The sequence below is a fragment of the Mus caroli genome, unplaced genomic scaffold, assembly GCF_978045245.1.
Source record: "Mus caroli unplaced genomic scaffold, Mus_caroli_1 scaffold_6, whole genome shotgun sequence".
NCBI classification, from domain to species: Eukaryota; Metazoa; Chordata; class Mammalia; order Rodentia; family Muridae; genus Mus; species Mus caroli.
In genome coordinates, this window is record NW_028227261.1 from 21756614 (window position 1) to 21775927 (window position 19314).

The 19314-nt window shown below is 47.0% G+C and overlaps 1 protein-coding gene across 1 annotated transcript; it reads left to right on the forward strand.

Moving 5' to 3' along the window:
• The first annotated feature begins 470 nt into the window (after nucleotides 1–470).
• Eloa (elongin A) lies at nucleotides 471–19238 on the forward strand. Its single transcript, XM_021159254.3, has 11 exons — nucleotides 471–648; nucleotides 8488–8544; nucleotides 9978–10084; nucleotides 11368–12553; nucleotides 12975–13089; nucleotides 13439–13594; nucleotides 13697–13794; nucleotides 14628–14808; nucleotides 15388–15499; nucleotides 16263–16441; nucleotides 16926–19238. The coding sequence occupies exons 1-11, from the start codon at nucleotides 574–576 to the stop codon at nucleotides 16985–16987; spliced, it is 2328 nt and encodes a 775-aa protein (XP_021014913.2). The 5' UTR covers nucleotides 471–573; the 3' UTR covers nucleotides 16988–19238.
• The last annotated feature ends 76 nt before the right edge of the window (nucleotides 19239–19314 follow it).

A 19314-nucleotide genomic window follows, 5' to 3' on the forward strand; every position in this document is an offset into this window, starting at 1 on the left:
TTGAAACCAGACAGCCTGAATTGCTTCCCCAAAATTACAATACCGTTAAGTTACTTTAAAATTACACGATTTCTTTTATTGCGTGGGTGTGTCACAGCTTGCAGGTGGAAGTCAGATAATTTACCTGAATCAGTTCTTTCCTTCCACTCCAAGGGTCCCAGGATAGTCCCTGGAGCCGTATCGGACCCTGATCACTGACTCCACCCTTAGGTGAAAATGAGCGTATGACTGGGAAGACGGTGCGTGAGAGTTAAAGCCAGAGTTTGGCTTGCAGAATACAGTCTCGGGGGCGTGGCTGGTTGCGTGGCTCTGGGTTGGGCGTGTCGGGGGTTGGGCGTGTCGGGGGCGTGACCTGCCCTGCGCTGTGTTCGACAGATCGCCGTGATATAGTGGGCGTGGTCTGGCGCGGGGGCGGGTCCTGAGGCCTTCCACACATACACCCGCCCCCCAGCGGAGGCCCGGAAGGGACCATTCGCGCTTCCGTCTCCGCCGGGGCATCACGGAGGGCGGAGTTGCGGCCCGAGGACGCGACGCGAGCCCAGTTCCGGCGAGGAGGCCGCGCCAGTGACAGCGATGGCGGCGGAGTCGGCGCTCCAAGTTGTGGAGAAGCTCCAGGCGCGCCTGGCTGCGAACCCGGATCCCAAGAAGGTGAGCGGCGGGCGGGCGGCGCGGGCGGGCGTTGGGCGCGGCGCGGGCCCTGTAACGGTCGCGGGCAGGGCGCCGTGGGGTTCTCCGCCGACCCGGAGCCAGGCCCCACGGAGCGGCGCGGGGCAGTGGGGAGTTCGCGGCCGGCGGGCGCCCCCCGGCTGGGGGCTGAGGACTGGAGGGGCGGTCGGGCCTTGCGGCTTTCCCCGGGGTTCGGGCAGCCGCGCCAGCTGTTTCCCCGTTGCAGCCGAGCGACTCCGTCCGCTGCTTGGGGGTCCTGCGGCTCGAGGACCCCTGTGCTGTACCCTGCCCTTTAGCCGAGAAAACGGGGAACGCCTTGGGGTTTTTCGAGCTCTGCTCCTGGAGCTCGGGTCCTGGGTGAGGGCGTGAGCGTGTTACTCCGCTCTGACATACTAGAAGGTGGGACCAGGCTGTGATGAGCAACCATGTTTAATTGCACTTAACTACTTTGTTGCTCCTTTTTAGAAACTGTTATTTTTAAATACATTGTATCCCCTCGCGGTCCCCCGGGTGGCTAGGCTTCTCTGGGCTCTAGGAAGAGGGGATGGTGGGAGTTAGAATCGTTTTCACTGTAGTCTCTGGCCGAAAACACCGAAGGGTGTGACATGGCTTGTCAGCATTCTAGCCTGGGCCTGAGGTTCCTAAAAGGTGAAGTGTCCAGTGAGCTGAGTGGAAGAGGAAGTGGTGGAGGGAGACAGCGAGCGGACTTACATATGCAATCTAGGTTCCTAGCCAGCACCAGCTAGGGACTTTGGAGGAGTTCTCTGCTCGACCTGACCCTTCTCTAGTTTCTTCCTGAAATACCAGCTGGACCCAAGTGCTCTTTGTAAGTGTTAATCACCATCTTTCAGAATTTCCAGTCAGGGACCCCATTCACTCTTCTTGTTCCTAGTTGGGTCACAGAGAGGGTTCTCTGTTTTGGAAGGTTTCACACTACCTCTCAACCTCCGGGCCACTTTTTAACTCCCCGCCTTCAGCTCAGAGATGCACTTCTTCAGAAGCTGTTGTTATAAGTCAGCGAAAACGTAAATGTTTCAATTGTCTTGTGTTTTACTTTCTCTGGAGGCCTTGGGGACCTTTGGTCAGACATATTTACAAGTTTCTTTTTACAATAACCCTTTGTGGGCATCTAATAAATGGTCATTATTTCCAAGTCCCAGATTGTCTTCCTGAACACTATAAGATTTGTGACTGACCTTAAAGTAACCACCCTCATTTTGTTGTTTCTGCCATCAGGTTAAAAAAAATAAAAATCCTCCATGTAGTATCTGTAGGGTTTTTTTTCCCCATTAGAATTTAAATTTTGGAATGGTCTATTTGTGTGTGAAATGTCAAGTTAGAAAAAGGTTAAGTAAATTTTCTTAAAAACTCCTAATAAAGCTGGGCGTGGTGGTTCACGCCTTTAATCCCAGCACTCGGGAGGCAGAGGCAGGTGGATTTCTGAGTGGACTCTGCCAGTCTGTACAAAGCCTGGAGATCAACACATCCTCTTTGACTTCTGACTCCATTCCTCTCTGTTGGCTATGTAGTGGTCCTGTAATTGTGGTTTGTGACCTTTGCCACATGAACTGTAAGCTGTCAAGTAGCATGGTGCTGAGGACGAGTACCTGCCTTCTTTCCTGTGAAACGCTCTGTGCATGAGTTAGGTGTCTGCGCTTGGCTTTTAAGGACAGTGATGTTCATTTCTAAGGACAGTGACGTTCGTTTCTTGGCTTTTTAGGCAAGTATGGAACAACTCTAGAACCAGGCTCAATGTCGGCAAAATGGGAAAACAATGCCCACCAGACAGGGTCAAATGAGACAAACTTACCATGATTCCGGGCACACGGTGGATGGCAGGCATATAAATGTTCCCTTCTCGGGCTGGGCAGTGGTGGCGCATGCCTTTAATCCCAGCACTTGGGAGGCAGAATTTCTGAGTTTGAGTTTGAGGCCAGCCTGGTCTACAGAGTGAGTTCTAGGACAGCCAGGGCTATACAGAGAAACCCTGTCTCGAAAAAACCAAAAAAAAGAAAAAAAAAAAAAAACTCCTAATAATTATTTAAAAGGGTGTTTGGTTTTGGTTTTTGTTGTTGTGTTTGGTGTTATTGGCAGGGACTCATAGGCTAACACTAGTAGGCAAGGCCTCTACCTCTGACAGCCCTAATTTGGCTTTTCATTTCCCAGAGAGAAAATTACCTTGGGGCTGGCTGGGGATGTATTTCAGTAGCAGCTATGTGAGCTCTTGGCTTCTGTACCCACTGGGGAGGGAGAACTGAATGTGTTGTGAAGAGAGAGGTGAGGAAACTGTTGAGAGACCCCTGTGCAAAGGACCTGAAAAGTTGATATTCAGAAACACGCTGACTGCAAAGACAAAATTGCAAGCCTGCACGCTGGCTTTCCAACCTCCTTTTAACATAGCAAGCTCTCACAGGTTTGTGAAGTGGCAAGATGATTATAGTGCAGTATTGAATTTGCAACCAAATCTTGCTTCCAGACCATTATTAGCCAAAAGGCCGATTCCACACCTGTGTTTTTAGGCTTCCTGCTCTTGGATTTTGGTGTGTTAAGTGTAAATTAACTGTGTACTCACTCTGCCTTCATCTGCCTCTAGGCTCACTTGTTAGGGAAGGCACTGGGAGATGACTTAGCTTTTGTTCCTGTCACTGGATTGGAAACCGTTTTCTTTCTTTTTTTTTTTTTTTTTTTTAAGATTTATTTATTTATTATATGTAAGTACACTGTAGCTGTCTTCAGACACTCCAGAAGAGGGCGCCAGATCTCGTTACGGATGGTTGTGAGCCACCATGTGGTTGCTGGGATTTGAACTCTGGACCTTTGGAAGAGCAGTCGGGTGCTCTTACCCACTGAGCCATCTCACCAGCCCGGAAACCGTTTTCATGACAGATAAAGTTAGCAGTTCTTTATCAGGTTTTGAGCGTAAAAACTATGAAGCCCACAGATTGGTGGTAGATGGAGAATGAGGAGGTCGCTGCTGGGAACTGGTTAGCTCTAAGACTGGAAGCAGAGAACCCACGATTCCTGTGTATGGGACTGTGCAAACTTTTGTCATTTCTGTAATCTGCCACCAGTTTTTGCTGGCTTTATAGATGGCTACATTAGGTTGACAGCACTGGTTTCCATCTACTTGAGGATACCCATAGTCCTCTGCTTGTTGTTGCTTCATTCTTGGAAGTCACTGGCTGAAAACTGGGGATGGTGAAGTCTTTTTCTCTTATATTGGGCTAAATCAGCTTGACCATCTCAAGAGTTTTCCTTGTGTCTGCTGGACCAAAAGTGGGCCACAGGCAATGCTCACTCTGCCAGTCTGTACAAAGCCTGGAGATCAACACATCCTCTTTGACTTCTGACTCCATTCCTCTCTGTTGGCTATGTAGTGGTCCTGTAATTGTGGTTTGTGACCTTTGCCACATGAACTGTAAGCTGTCAAGTAGCATGGTGCTGAGGACGAGTACCTGCCTTCTTTCCTGTGAAACGCTCTGTGCATGAGTTAGGTGTCTGCGCTTGGCTTTTAAGGACAGTGATGTTCATTTCTAAGGACAGTGACGTTCGTTTCTTGGCTTTTTAGGCAAGTATGGAACAACTCTAGAACCAGGCTCAATGTCGGCAAAATGGGAAAACAATGCCCACCAGACAGGGTCAAATGAGACAAACTTACCATGATTCCGGGCACACGGTGGATGGCAGGCATATAAATGTTCCCTTCTCGGGCTGGGCAGTGGTGGCGCATGCCTTTAATCCCAGCACTTGGGAGGCAGAATTTCTGAGTTTGAGGTTTGAGTTTGAGTTTGAGGCCAGCCTGGTCTACAGAGTGAGTTCTAGGACAGCCAGGACTACACAGAGAAACCCTGTCTAGGGGTTGGGGGGAGGAGGAGTCCCCTTCTCCAGGGACCACCATTATAGGAGAACCAGCCATTTTAACTCTTTCCAGTAACTCCAGATTTCCCTTTGAGAAAATGCTCTTAGCCTTAGCCTTTGCATCGTGTCTCCTAAGTTGGATCATAGAGGAAGTGGAGAGTTTAAGTATAATTTTTACTCCACTAAGTTTCATATTCCCTAGATACACCACTGGGCCTCTTATTCCCAGTCAAACAAGATTGTCACCTGTGATTCAATTGCTCTGCCTAGAGACAAAGTTAAGTAATTATGGGAGTAAAATGACCAGAAAAACATACTTGTTGCTCCACCTTGTAGTAATATGACCGATTACAGCCTGGACTATAAAAACAAGTCTTGCTGTCTAATATTTAAAAATGAAGGCAGATGGTTATCTATTTTGTTTTATGGTTTTTCTGTTTGTTTGTTTTTTAATTTTTGAGACAGGATTTCTCTGTGTAGCCCTAGCTGTCCTGGAACTCACTCTGTAGACCAGCCTAGCCCCAAGCTCAGAAATTCGCCTGCCTCTGCTTCCCAAGTGCTGGGATTAAAGGCGTGCGCCACCACCGCCCGGCTCATTTTTATTTTTTATGTGTATGAGTTTTACCTGCATATATGTATGCTCACAAGATGCATGCCTGATGCCCATGGAAGCCAGAAGAGGGCACTGTCTTTAGACAAGGGAGTCAGGTCTTGTTACGGATGGTTGTGAGCCACTATGTTGCTGCAGGGATTTGAACTCAGGACTTCTGGAAGAGTAGTCAGTGCTTTTAACCACTAAGCCATCTCTCTAGCCCCTGTTTTGACTCTTTAAAAACTGAAATAGCCGGGCGGTGGTGGCGCACGCCTTTAATCCCAGCACTTGGGAGGCAGAGGCAGGCGGATTTCTGAGTTCGAGGCCAGCCTGGTCTACAAAGTGAGTTCCAGGACAGCCAGGGCTATACAGAGAAACCCTGTCTCAAAAAACAAAAACAAAAAATTGAAATAGTTGTGCATATACGTGTTCTATATGCATATAACCAAATAGGTTCAATCTCCTGTTGATTTATACACGTGTATGTGGGTGCCCCCAGAAGCCAGCAGAGGACATCAGGTGCTTTAAAGCTGGCGTAACAGCTGTGATGTCACAGATGGTGCTGGGAACTGAACTTGGATTCTCTGGAAGAGCAACAAGTGTTCTTTTTCTTTTTTTCTTTTTTCTTCTTTTTTTTTAAAGATTTATTTATGAGTTCATTGTCACTGTCTTCAGACATACCAGAAGAGGGTATCAGGTCCCATTACAGATGGTTGAGAACCACCATGTGGTTGCTGGGAATTGAACTCAGGTTGTCTGGAAGAGCAGCCAGTGCTCTTAAACCTCTGAGCCATCTCTCCAGCCCCCTGTTTTTGCTTTTGAGTGAGGGTTTACTATGTACCATAGCCTGGTACTCAGTATGTAGCTCAGGCTAGCATCAGACTTGGAGTGCTAGGGTTGGTTGCAAGGGTATATATATACCCTTTAGATATACAAACCACAGCTGGCTCAGTACCTGACCACACTCCCTGTATGGAAAGTGTTCACATGCACTTAGCCGTTCGTAGAAAAAGGCTTAGCAATCCTGACATCCATTGGAAATAAAGTAAGTAGGAATTGTCTGACCAGTATCTGGTCCAGGTCCAGGGTAGGACATGGAAAGAGCTGTTGGCTGATGAATGAAATGATTAGGGAGGCACATGTTTAACCTTTATGGTGTTGCAGACACCATGACTAAGCACTGCACATGGTTTGTCCCGATGAATCCTCACAGCTTGCAGCAAATGGAGACTAGTTTTGATTTGCAGATGAAGTAATGAAGGTTCAGGGAGGTTACTGACTTGCACATGATCAGCCAAGAGGCTGAGACGACCTGTCTCTCACTCTATCTTGAGCTTTGCTCTACCAGTTTTGACCTAGTTTTAGTCTTCAGAAAGGAAATGGGCAAACCCAAATCTTTCTGATCTACCCAGACACGTTTGATCATTATTACCAGCAAAGCTCTGACTCTAGCAACTCAAATTGGTCTTGGGTTCCCATTTGTGTTGAATTTGTGTTAAACACTGTATCCCGTAAGGAGGTCTGTAGGTCCTCTCTTCTTCCTTGTTCTGCTTTAGATATACAAGTCTGTAGATGATTTCCCTAAACCTGCTGCCTTTCACAGTCCTCTGCAAAGTGATAGTTGCGATGGCTGTGTTTGATTTTGTTTTGTTTTGTTTTTGTGGGGAGGGGCAGAATCTCTCTCCCTCTCTGAAACCCATATGACCTTTGAACTCTGGGTGATCTGTCTACCTCCCCTCTCTGAAACCCATATGACCTTTGAACTCTAGGTGATCCGTCTACCTCAGTTTCCTAAATGCTGGGATTATAGACATTAATCACCATACCAGGCCAGTTAGTGAGGGTTTTTAAGTTATTATTTATTTAGTTTGTGTATGGATGTTTTGCTTGCATGAATGTCTGTGCACTTCTTGTGTGCATGGTGCCCTTGGAGGCTAGAAGAGAGCATCGGAACTAGGATTAGAGATGATTTGAGCCTCCATGTGAGTGTTGGGAATCAAACGCAGGTCCTCTGGAAGAGCAGCCAGTGAGCCATTTCCCCAGTCCCATTTAGTGACTTTTTTTTTTTTTTTTTGGTTTTTCGAGACAGGGTTTCTCTGTGTAGCCCTGGCTGTCCTGGCACTCACTTTGTAGACCAGGCTGGCCTCGAACTCAGAAATTCGCCTGCCTCTGCCTCTGGAGTGCTGGGATTAAAGGCGTGCGCCACCACGCCCGGCCCATTTAGTGACTTTTAATTCACTTCTCTGTCTCTTCTTTCCCCTTGGTGAAGAAAGTAGTAAAAAACACATAATCTAGCCAGGCTTGGTCCTGTATGTAACCCTGCTATTCCAGAGGCTAAGGCAGGAAGTTCAGAAGTCAAGGCCAAGCCTGATCTCTAAATGTGAAAAGAAGGCTAGGTTAGGGGCTGGAGAGATGACTCAGTGATTAGGAGCACTGACTGCTCTTCCAGAGGTCCTGAGTTCAAATTCCAGCAACTGAGTGGTGGCTCCCAACCATCTGTAATGGGATCTGATGCCTTCTTCCAGGGTGTCTGAAGACAGCTACAGTGTACTTATATAGATAAAATAAAATTTAAAAAAATGATGTCACTTCAGCATGCCAGAACTTAGGGGGAAAAAAAGAGGGTTGGTTTATAGCTTGGCGATAGAGCACTTGTCAGCATAGTTAATCAATAGGTTCAATCTCTAGTATTATAAACAAAAAACCCTAAAAGCCATAAGAGAGGGCTTAGGAGACATAATACATTTGGTAACATTTGGTAACATGCTTGCTTCAGAAGCTTTATGCCCTGAGTTTAGTCTCCTGTACCTATATAGAAATGCTGTGCATGGTGTCACACTTTTGTAATTCTGTGTTGGAGAGGCAGAGACAGTAGGAGCCCCGGAACTCATTGATCAGTGAACTTAGCCTAATTGATGAGCTTCAGGCCAGTGATAGAGCTAGCATCAAGGGAGGTGGCAGTGATTGTTGGTTTTTTGAGACTGGGTCCCTGTTTAGACTAGGCTGTCCACCTCCCCTCACCTAAACAGTGCTGGGATTAACAGCATGCACTGCGGCCTAGCATGATGATTGTTGTCCTGCCCTCCACAGACATACGTGTATACAGCACCCACAGTTTTAAAAACCTCACAAAAGAAACCAGAGACTGGAAAACCATATAGACTAAAGTAAATCTTGTACTATTTGTGTCTTGGACTAGTAACAAAGCATCTCTGAGCCTTTCTTCACACTTTAAGATGCAAATAGCATCCATAGTTGTTACTATGAAGGACGTAGCTCCAAGCAAATATCTCACCATCAGATAGTATCATCTGCCTCAGAGAAGATCCATATGACAGTAGAAATTAATATTTGTCTTATTCTTTCTGCAGCTATTGAAATATTTGAAGAAACTTTCCGTCTTACCTATCACAGTAGACATTCTTGTGGTAAGAATTTTTTTAATTGTAACTATTATGTGACTGTATTGCAGATGTTTCCCACTATAGCATGTGTAAAGGAACACTTACAGAAGTCAGGCTTTACAAATGAAAGAAGCCAGATACAAAACACTGCATGCTTTGTGATTCTGTTCATATGAAATGTCCAGAATGGGCTAATGCATAGACAGAGTAGCTAGGCGTGTGATTGGCAGGCTTAGGGGATTGGAAGGAGCAGAGTCTCTCTCTTCACATTCTAGAGTTAGGCTGTGGGAAGTATGAGGTACTATGAGGAGGTAAGTATGAAGAACGTTCTAGAAATCACCATACTTTAAGATGGTGTACTTTGTCATGTGACAAGGTGGGCCGGCATGCTGGAAGCAGCTCCGGGTGGTGTGCGTGATAGACAAGTGTGCTCAGCTAAGCTGCATGACTATTTCCTGGTACTTGAATGTTGGTTCAAAAATTTTGGTTCAAAATTTAAAGATTTATTCTTTTACTTACATGTATGGGCAGGCCAGTGTGACTTTATGAGTGTTTACATGCCCAAAGAGAACCCAGGCCCTCAGATTCTCTCAGATTGGAGTTGTAGGCAATTGGGAGCTACCTGATGTGGGTGCTTGAATTGAATTTCTGTCCTCCGCAAGAGCAGTAATTTCTCTTAACTGCAGAGCCATCACTCTGTCCCTCAACCTGAAATTTAAATACACGAGGTGCATGAGCGATAGGTGAGGGCTTGAGTGCTTACTGATCTTTCAGAGGATCCCAGGCCAGTTGTCAGCATTCATATCAGGCAGCTCGCTACTTCCTTGAGTTAACTCCAGTTGGCCTCTGAGGGCAGCTGCTCATACATGGGGTACACTTACACACACACACACACACACACACACACACACACACACACACACACACACAGAAACATAAATATTTTTTAAAAATTAATGCATGAAAAGAATATTGGCTTTGGGTTCTACTACTCATAGATTCTAATTCTAGAAAACTTTTAGGCTGGTTGGCTGTGTGCGCCTTTGTAGGTGATTCAGAGTTCAAGGCTAACCTGGTGTACATACTGAGCCCTGTCTTTTCAAAAGAAAGAAGGAAGGAAGGAAGGGAAGGAACCCAATTTCCATGGCTTTCGGCTGATTCCTTCCTTAAGGGTTGTGATGAGCACTTTCACTGTCTCTGAGAGCTCGCTGGATCAAACCCCTTCTGTTTCATTCTGTGCCTCTGGGCTGTCTTGAATGACCTTCCCTAACCCTGTGGGCTTTGTTACTTTGTGTCAGGCATCTGGGCCTAGGCCACAGAATAACTTAGTCTAAGGCTTAGGCATTTTAGGAGAGACGTTTGTTGCTTTTCTCCAACAGGAGGCTTTACTTTTATAGAAAACCATGCCCTTGGTTTCAGAATCCTCATTCAGTCAATTCCTGTGTTACCGTTTGTAGGAGACTGGGGTAGGGAAAACAGTGAACAGCTTTCGGAAACATGAGCAAGTAGGAAACTTTGCCAGAGACTTGGTGGCCCAGTGGAAGAAGCTGGTTCCAGTAGAGCGGTAAGAACATTTCTTCTCTGCTTGTTCTGCTTCACATGTCAAATTAACTATGTGACCTCAATTACAAAAACAACCCAGGGTTATTGTAAGTTATTGTAGAATATATGGTAAAGTATTAAGAATAAATTTTTCTTGCTCTCTTACCCTCTTGTTCTTACTCTCTTGTCTCTCTTACTCTTGCTTCCCACTTGCCCGTTCTCTCCCCATTCCCTTCCCCACTCTCTCCATGTGGCCATGGCCGGCCTCTGCTTCTCTACTCTTCTCCTTCTCCCTGCCTTTCGACAATAAATGCCTTAAAAGCAAAAACAAACAAACAAACAAACCATACCACACACACAAAACAAAAAGCAAAAACCAAACCAAAAAGAATAAGATTTTTCATGCAACCTGTGGGGGAAGGGAGAGCTCTGGCCCCGAGGTTGTCCTCTGGCCTCCTCAGGTGCACGATGCAGGCATCTTGGGGGGGGGGGGGGCAATAAGTACATAAAAATGCAAGCAAATATTTTTTTCTTAAATTTTTTTTTGGTTGGTTGGTTTTGGTTTTTGAGACAGGGTCTCTCACTATAGCCCTGGTAGAACTCAAGACCAGGCTGGCCTTGAACTCAGAGATCTGTCTGCCTATGCCTGTGAGTGCTGGAATTAAAGAAATGGGGCTGACATGCCAGGGTACAATTCTTTTTAATGTTGAACATTAGCACTTATTAGGTGTGGTTTGCTCTGTTGGGGGCTTGATGCTGCGGCCTGAGCACAGGCTCTCTCACATGCTAAGCATCCTGAGGGTGGAGGCGGCTGGGCTTGATGCTGCGGCCTGAGCACAGGCTCTCTCACATGCTAAGCATCCTGAGGGTGGAGGCGGCTGGGCTCGTCCTCAGAGATCAGAGGATAGGTTGGGAGAGTCAGTTTTTTTCTGCCACCATGGGATTGGACTCAGGTCTTCAGGCTTGCATGGCAATAATTATCTGTTGAGCCATCAGGCTGGCCTTAATATCTTCTTTTAGCCTTGGACATGCTATTATGACCTTGAACATCTGATTCCCCAACAATCCTATCTTAGCTTTCTTGGTCCTGGGGTTTTAGATGTGAGCCAGTGTGGCCTGGTCTTTGTTGTTTGTTTTGTTGTGTGGTGAGACCTGGTCTTCTGTAGCCCATTGGCCTTGAATTTGCTTTGTAGCAGATTTGTGATTATCCTGACCAACTGTGCCCTCCATGGCTGAGGCCGAGGTCTGTGACTTTGTCTAAGACTTTTATGCTGAGGTCTACTTCTGCTTCTGCTTTTATTTTAGAAATAGTGAGGCCGAGGATCAGGATTTTGAGAAGAACAATTCCCGTAAGCGTCCCAGAGATGCTCTTCAGAGGGAGGAGGAGTTGGAGGGGAACTACCAGGAAAGCTGGAAACCCTCTGGCAGCCGGTCCTACAGCCCTGAGCACAGACAGAAAAAACACAAAAAACTTTCTGAGCCTGAAAGGCCTCACAAAGTGGCTCACAGTCACGAGAAGAGAGATGAAAGGAAGAGGTGTCACAAAGTGTCACCACCATATTCTTCAGACCCCGAGTCATCTGACTATGGCCATGTTCAATCCCCTCCACCTTCAAGTCCTCATCAAATGTATACAGACCTCTCCAGGTCCCCAGAGGAGGACCAGGTGGAGCCCATCATCTCACACCAGAAGCCAGGAAAAGTCCACAGTAACACCTTTCAGGACAGACTAGGGGTGAGTCACCTGAGTGAACACCAAGGAAAAGGGGCTGTTAGCCAACACAAGCAGCACAGATCTTCACACAAGGAGAAGCACCCTGTGGATGCCAGAGGGGAGGAGAAGATCTCTGCTGTGAGCAGAGAGAAGTCACACAAAGCCTCTTCCAAAGAGGAGAGCCGAAGACTACTGTCAGGGGACAGTGCCAAGGAGAAGCTGCCCTCTAGTGTTGTCAAGAAGGACAAGGACAGAGAAGGCAGCAGTCTCAAGAAGAAGTTTTCACCTGCCTTAGATGTTGCTTCAGACAACCACTTAAAAAAGCCCAAACACAAGGACTCCGAGAAAGCCAAGTCTGACAGAAGCAAGCAGAGTGTAGATGGTGTGGACTCAGGACGAGGGACAGGAGACCCATCGCCCAAAGCCAAGGAGAAAGTTCCCAACCACCTGAAGGCTCCGGAGGGGAAAGTCAAAACTAACAGAGATGGAAAGTCAGCAGGCCTGCTCCACCCACAAGCGGAGGAGACAGCTGTGGATGACGAGTTTGAGCGGCCCACCATGTCCTTCGAGTCCTACCTCAGCTACGACCAGCCCCGGAAGAAAAAGAGGAAGGTTGTGAAAACCTCCAGTACAGCACTTGGAGAAAAAGGACTTAAAAAAAAGGACTCTAAAAGCACTAGTAAAAACTTGAACTCAGCTCAGAAATTACCCAAAGTCAACGAAAACAAGTCAGAGAAGTTGCAACCAGCTGGAGCCGAACCCACCAGGCCTCGAAAGGTAACTGCTCTGCTTCCTGCCTGCCAGGCTGCTTGTCCTGCTGTTGTATGACCGGTTGAATTCTGATTGTTATTATTAATATTCTCGACCTTGCTAGCACTTAGAGTGGATAGTGCACAGGAGAAGAATTGTTCTGGGCTCGGGAGGAAGCGCATGTATAGTATAGTACAGTATAGTACAGTACAGTAGAATACAGTGCTCGCTAAGAGTGTGTGAGGGAGGAAGGGCGTGTACAGTATAGTACAGTATGGTGCTCACTGAGAGTGTGTGAGACCCTACATTTACTTCTTAGCACCTCAAAATTTTCCAAGACATTTTTTGCCCTACTGACATTTATTTCTTTATGTAAATGGTGACTTGGTTAACTACTGCAGGGGAGAAAGCTGATTACAGGGTGGGCTCTGCACTGTGTCTCTTGCAGGTCCCTACTGATGTGCTGCCAGCATTGCCAGACATCCCCTTACCTGCCATTCATGCCAACTACCGGCCCCTTCCTTCCCTTGAGTTGATTCCCTCCTTTCAGCCAAAGCGAAAAGGTAATTTTGGACATCTCTTTATTGATTTTTAGTTTTTTGAAACAGGGTCTCATTACGTAGCCTTGGCTGGCCTGAAACTCATTTTGTAAGCCAGGCTGGCTTTAAACTCAGATTCACCTGTCTCTGCCTCCCAAGTGCTAGCATTAAAGATTCTATTTTTATTTTGCCTGTATTAGTGTTTTGCTGGCATCTGTGTCTGTTCACCAAGTGTGTGTGGTACCCAAGGAGGCTGGAGGAGTCAATGTTGGGGCCCTTGGGACTAGAGTTACAGAAAGTGGTGAGCTGCCATATGGGAGCTCTTCACCATGTAGTGTAGACCTTTTGTGACTTGATTTTCTTCTTTCTACAGCTTTCTCTTCACCCCAGGAAGAAGAAGAAGCTGGGTTCACAGGACGCAGAATGAATTCTAAGATGCAGGTGTATTCTGGTTCCAAGTGTGCCTATCTCCCCAAAATGATGACATTGCACCAGCAGTGTATCCGGGTGCTTAAGAATAATATTGACTGTGAGTTACCAACCTCGCAAGCACTTTGCTACACTGGGACTTTGTCACTGGGAGCTTGGCTGCCATTCAGCACTCACCTGCCCACCTCTGGTTTCTCTGCAGCTATCTTTGAAGTAGGAGGAGTCCCCTATTCTGTTCTTGAACCTGTCTTGGAGAGGTGCACACCGGATCAGCTCTACCGGATAGAGGAGTGCAATCATGTGAGTGTCCTAAGTGGGAGCAGTGCCCCTTCCGGGCTCTGCTTCCAACGCTGGCTTTGTCTCTAGATCTGCTGTGGCGAAGGGGCAGTCAGAGGGCAATCACAGCTCTGGGCATGTTTGTTTGCGTGTCTGGGCCTTTAAACAAGCATTTTTTGTGCCTGTTCCTGGGATCCTTCTTTGTTTTGATTGTTTGGGGTGGTGGGTCTGGCTCTCCTGGAACTCTCTGTGTAGACCAGGCTAGCCTCAAAGGCAGAAACCGACCCTCCTCTGCCTCTTGGGTACTGGGAATAAAGGTGTGAGCAACTTCTGCCCTGCTACCTGCTATCTTTTTTTTTTTTTTATTACTATACATAAGTACACTGTAGCTGACTTCAGACACACCAGAAGAGGGCGTCAGATCTCATTACGGGTGGTTGTGAGCCACCATGTGATTGCTGGGAATTGAATTCAGGATCTCTGGAAGAACAGTCAGTGCTCTTACCCTCTGAGCCATCTCACCAGCCCCCCCACCCCCTTTTTTTTTCGAGACAGGGTTTCTCTGAGTAGCCCTGGCCGTCCGGGAACTCACTCTGTAGACCAGGCTGGCCTCGAACTCAGAAATCTGCCTGCCTCTGCCTCCTAAGTGCTGGGATTAAAAGGTAAAGGCGTGCGTCACTACTGCCTGGCATTTTTTTTTTTTTTTAAATTTAGTGATTTGTCTTCTTCCTAGTATTGAGGTACTGCTACTAAGTCACCCTGCCTCCCCCATACTATTAGGCATTGGGTCCTGTGTAGGTAAAGGGGAGATAGGAAGGAGAGTGTGTATACATGTCATGGCTTGGTCCTGGTTTCAGGTATTAATTGAAGAAACAGATCAGTTGTGGAAAGTTCACTGTCACCGAGACTTTAAGGACGAAAGACCGGAAGAGTATGAGTCCTGGAGGGAGATGTACCTGAGGCTTCAGGACGCCAGAGAGCAGCGGCTGCGCCTGCTCACAAACAACATCCGCTCTGCTCATGCCAATAAGCCAAAAGGTAAGGAAGGGTGGCTGAGCCTTCTGTCCCAGGCTGCTCCCAGAGTGCGGGTCCACAGGGCCCCGCAAACCTTAGAAAGCTCTATACCAGTGGTCCATGCGTTGTGACTCTCCTTCTGGGGGGTTCAAAAAGTCTTTCACAGGGGTTGCCTAGAACCATTGGAAAACACACATAAATTTACATTACCATTCATAACAGTAGCAAAATTACAGTCAGGAAATAACAGTAAAACACTTTTATAGTTGGGGACCACTACACATGAGGAACTGTATTTTTTTAAGATTTATTTATTTATTTTTGTGTATGAGTACATTGTTGCTGTGTTCAGACACACCAGAAGAGGGCTTTGGGTTCCGTTACAGATGGTTGTTGTGAGCCACCATGTGGTTGCTGGGACTTGAACTCAGAACCTCTGGAAGAGCAGTCAGTGCTCTTAACCACTGAGCCATCTCTCCAGCCTGAGGAACTGTATTCAAAGGTCACAACATTAGGAAAGTTGAGAACCACTGCTCTAGACTCACATTGGCAGCAGTTCCTTTGAGTATGAAGGTAAATATTGATGTTTGTATTTCTACTCAGGAAGACAAGCAAAGATGGCTTTTGTCAACTCTGTGGCCAAGCCACCAAGAGATGTCCGAAGGAGGCAGGAGAAGTTTGGAACTGGGGGAGCAGCTGTTCCTGAGAAAGTCAGGTAAGATCTCTGCTGCAAGAGCATTCCCCTGAAGGAGAGCTGGGGGGCAGGAAGTGACTCATTTGTGGTAGAGTCACTTGGTGGAGAGTGTTCTTGAGTGGCTACCAGAGCTGCACCTTCCTCTCGGCCTTTGCTTAGGTGATCATTTCTGATACCTGCATGTGTTCTCCTAGGCAGAGACCAGGACCTGACTCAAAAACGGGCCCCTTCTACATTCATTTTTCTCACTTAAACCCCAAAACTGTTTCTATATTTGAAGATATAGCTATGGCAATAAAATGCTTAAGGGCCTAGGTTGATTCTCATACCGGTGTTACCAGGCAGATGGTTGGTGTGCACTTGTGATCCTAGTGCTGGGGAGCGAGTCCCCGGCCAGCCTAGCCTGTGCTGTGAGCGCTGGGTCTCAGTAAGACTCCGTGTCATAGCCAGGTAGCTCCTGAGAAATAACAGCCAAGGCTGACTTGGCCTCCACATGAACAGATGCTCTGGTATCCACATCTGCATACATTTAAAAGAAAACAAATTTCCAGGGTGACTAGATTTTTTAGGGCACATGAGCATTTCCAAACTATAGACTGACATTTTAACAGGAAAAGCTTAGTGTGACTGTCACTCTTCAATAAAGGGCTAACAGCTGTATCTGAATGTTCACCAGCACTCAGTGTACCAGGCCCACTGCACAGAGCCCCAGTGGAGTCACCCAGCAACAGCTCTGTTGAGGTTGTGTGCTCCCAGCTAATTGTCAGCTTTGTCTGTATTGCAGGATAAAGCCAGCACCATATACAACAGGAAGCAGCCATGTTCCTGCCAGCAACAGCAGCAGCAACTTCCACTCCAGTCCTGAGGAGCTGGCCTATGATGGGCCCAGTACTAGCAGTGCCCACTTAGCTCCTGTGGCCAGCAGTTCTGTTTCCTATGATCCCAGGAAACCAGCTGTGAAGAGTAAGCAACTTCGGTGGGAGCAGGGCTGTGGGCCAGTGGGGATCCTGACACAGATGTTAACTGAGCCAAGGACAGGCTGGCCCTCCTCGGGTGTTAGCTCATGGTGAGACCTGTTGCTGCTCTGGGAAGCTGCAGGGTCCGGGTACTGTTGAATGTGTGAGTTGGAAAGTTAAATTGTCGGCATTGTGGCCTCAAGAGTCAGCAAAGACTTCTGATTTGCCTCCCAAGCCGCCCATGAGCATAGCAGCCAGTCTTGGAAAGCTGTGGTGTCAGAGGTGCTGGTGGCGGAAGCACCTACAGGGTCTGCCAGAGTCTGCCCCATTTCATGGGGTCTCTCTGACAGCTTTTCAGACAGTTCCTGCTAGTCACTTCATTTGTGTGTAGAGTAAAGTACACAGCCAGGGAAAACAAACTCAGTCTGGCTTTGCGTGGTGTATGTCTGTGCTACATCAGTCTGAGGCCACTGACTCCTTTGTCTTCACAGAAATTGCTCCGATGATGGCCAAAACCATTAAAGCATTCAAGAACAGATTCTCCCGGCGATAAACAGGACTTGCCTTGGAGGTTGAGTCTGGAAGCAGGAATACAGGGACGGTGGGGACAGGAGAAGAGGATATCCACAGAAGACCCATATCTTTTGCTTTGTGGAACTTTTGGCCTCTTGACTCCTGTACACTTCCATGTGTCCCGCTGTGTGCCTCAGCCCTGCACCCTGCTTGTAGCACACTTCAGATTTCTGAAGACAGTATGAGCCTCAGTCCTACTGAGGACTTTAAGATCAGTTATACTTTTGTTGCTAATTAGCATCTTTGTAAACTATAAGACATAGTTTTAATAATAAATATTGCCCCCAGATGTATTTATAATACCCCCAGGGGTTTTTTCTTTTTTCCTTTTTTTGTTTTTCTTTTTTTCTTTTTGTCCTCTATATTTAGCCTTTTACTTTCCAGGTCCTTTATTAAAGTTAGATGAGCCTAGCAAAAGCCATTCTTGTCCTGGGTCAGCTCTTCTGAGTAGACACTGGTCAAAAGGGCACCTTCAGAGCCAGTGTGTTGCTCCAAGCCCATATACAGGGCCAGGAGTGAGAGTGCCAGAATGCCTGTCCTCCAGGGAGCCTCCCTGTTAAACCCTCAGAGTTCCTTGATGGGCGCTTTTCTTTCTTCAGTAGTGTTTGTTAAAGAAGGCTGTTTGCAAAGTCTATAGTCCTTTGTGCATCATCTTCTAATCAAACTCCTCTCCCCTGTTTCCAGGCTTGCTGGAGGACAGACCCTGAAGATAGGAATATGTAGGACCTCAGCAGTTTTATAATCCTAGTTTCTGGTTCAGTATTTTACATACACACCTACCCTTATTTTGCCTTTCCCTGCACTGTGGGGAAACAGACATAGCAGGGCTTTTGTAGCTCTGAGTGTGATTTGGGGGGGTTGAAATGCCAGCACTTTATTCTCTTGTTCTCTATGAATTCCTACCAGGAGTGAATGATTTAAAGCAGTGTAGTGCTGTGGAACTTGCTTTTGTTTGAAAGGAAAGGTGCTGATGTGCCCAGAGGAACGGTATTGTGCTGTGGCCAGCAGAGAATTCTGTGCAGCCTCCGCCTTCTGAGTGTTGGCCTTGGGAAGGGTGGATGGTCACCCTGGTCCCAGCCAACCAGTTGAGGAGGAAGACTCCCTGTTCTAGGTGGCATAAGGGCAAGGTCAGAGCTAGGAGGATAGTGCCAGCTTCTTCCTTCCTGTCAGAAAACATGGAAGAGGACCCAATTGGCTATGAGCCAGGTGAAAGACACTATGAACTTGAGGGGACAGACGGCATTAGCACTGCGCCCATCTCCTGCTTTAACACCCTCAAGACCTCAGGCTAGTGAAGACTCCCAAGGCAGTCCAGGAAACCTGCACAGATAAAGCTAGCCCCACCTTACTGTGCATTGCTATGCTGGGTCCCTGTTGCCATGGGACACAGGCATTGCTTAGTAAAACATTGTTTCTCTTGGTTGCTTGTTTCACCATACCACCTCTCAGCCTGACCTCAGACTCTAACATCAGGTCTCTTAGCTGACGTTAAAGGGACATTTGTACTAGGAGCCAGGCCCCTGCTGTTTAGAACAGCCTCCTCTCTAGGTGTTGACCACCTCAGATTTATGCCTTAGCTGTGTTTCAAGACTTCCCTTTGCCGTTTTTCCTATTGCAGGTTTGATTGTGTATGATTTAATTCCCTTTAGGAATTTGTAGGCCTAGGGGGAAAAAGGACATGCATTTGCCCGTCCCAATGTCAGTATCCAGTTTGGCACACAAAGATTTCTAAGGCACCCAGTTTACTTAGAGCCAGATTTTCTAGCCCTTCAAGAGTGTCTGTGTCAGGGATAGGACTGCTGAGAACAGCGAGGGCCCAGTGAGCAGCTGTCTCCACAGTCCCTCACCCCGTGCACAATGGCCACAAAGCAGACACAGTCATGTTCAACTTTTGGTCACATTTGTGAAGAATCGTGCAATGTTTTCTGTGCTACACTACATACAGGTCACACATGATAGACTAGCCCTTTACATACAGATGACACATACAGACTAGCCCTTTGCGATCCTTGGCGTTCCAAGGGCTCTCAGGGGCTCACTTTCTCTGTTTTGGAGGCGGAGGAGCAGGAGTGAGCACCACCCTGCTCTGCATTTGTATTTTGGTCCCAAAATGTAAATACAATTTTCTATGTTACTTTTTTGTGGTAACTACAAGATGAATATTTTAATTAGATGTTATACAAAAAGGAAAATCCCATGTCTAAATAAAAAGCAAAAAAATTCTACCTGCTGAGCCTTTCCTCATTTTGTAAGGGAAGAGATACCAATCACCAGATGCCTGCTTCACTAACCACTGATGGAGCTGCC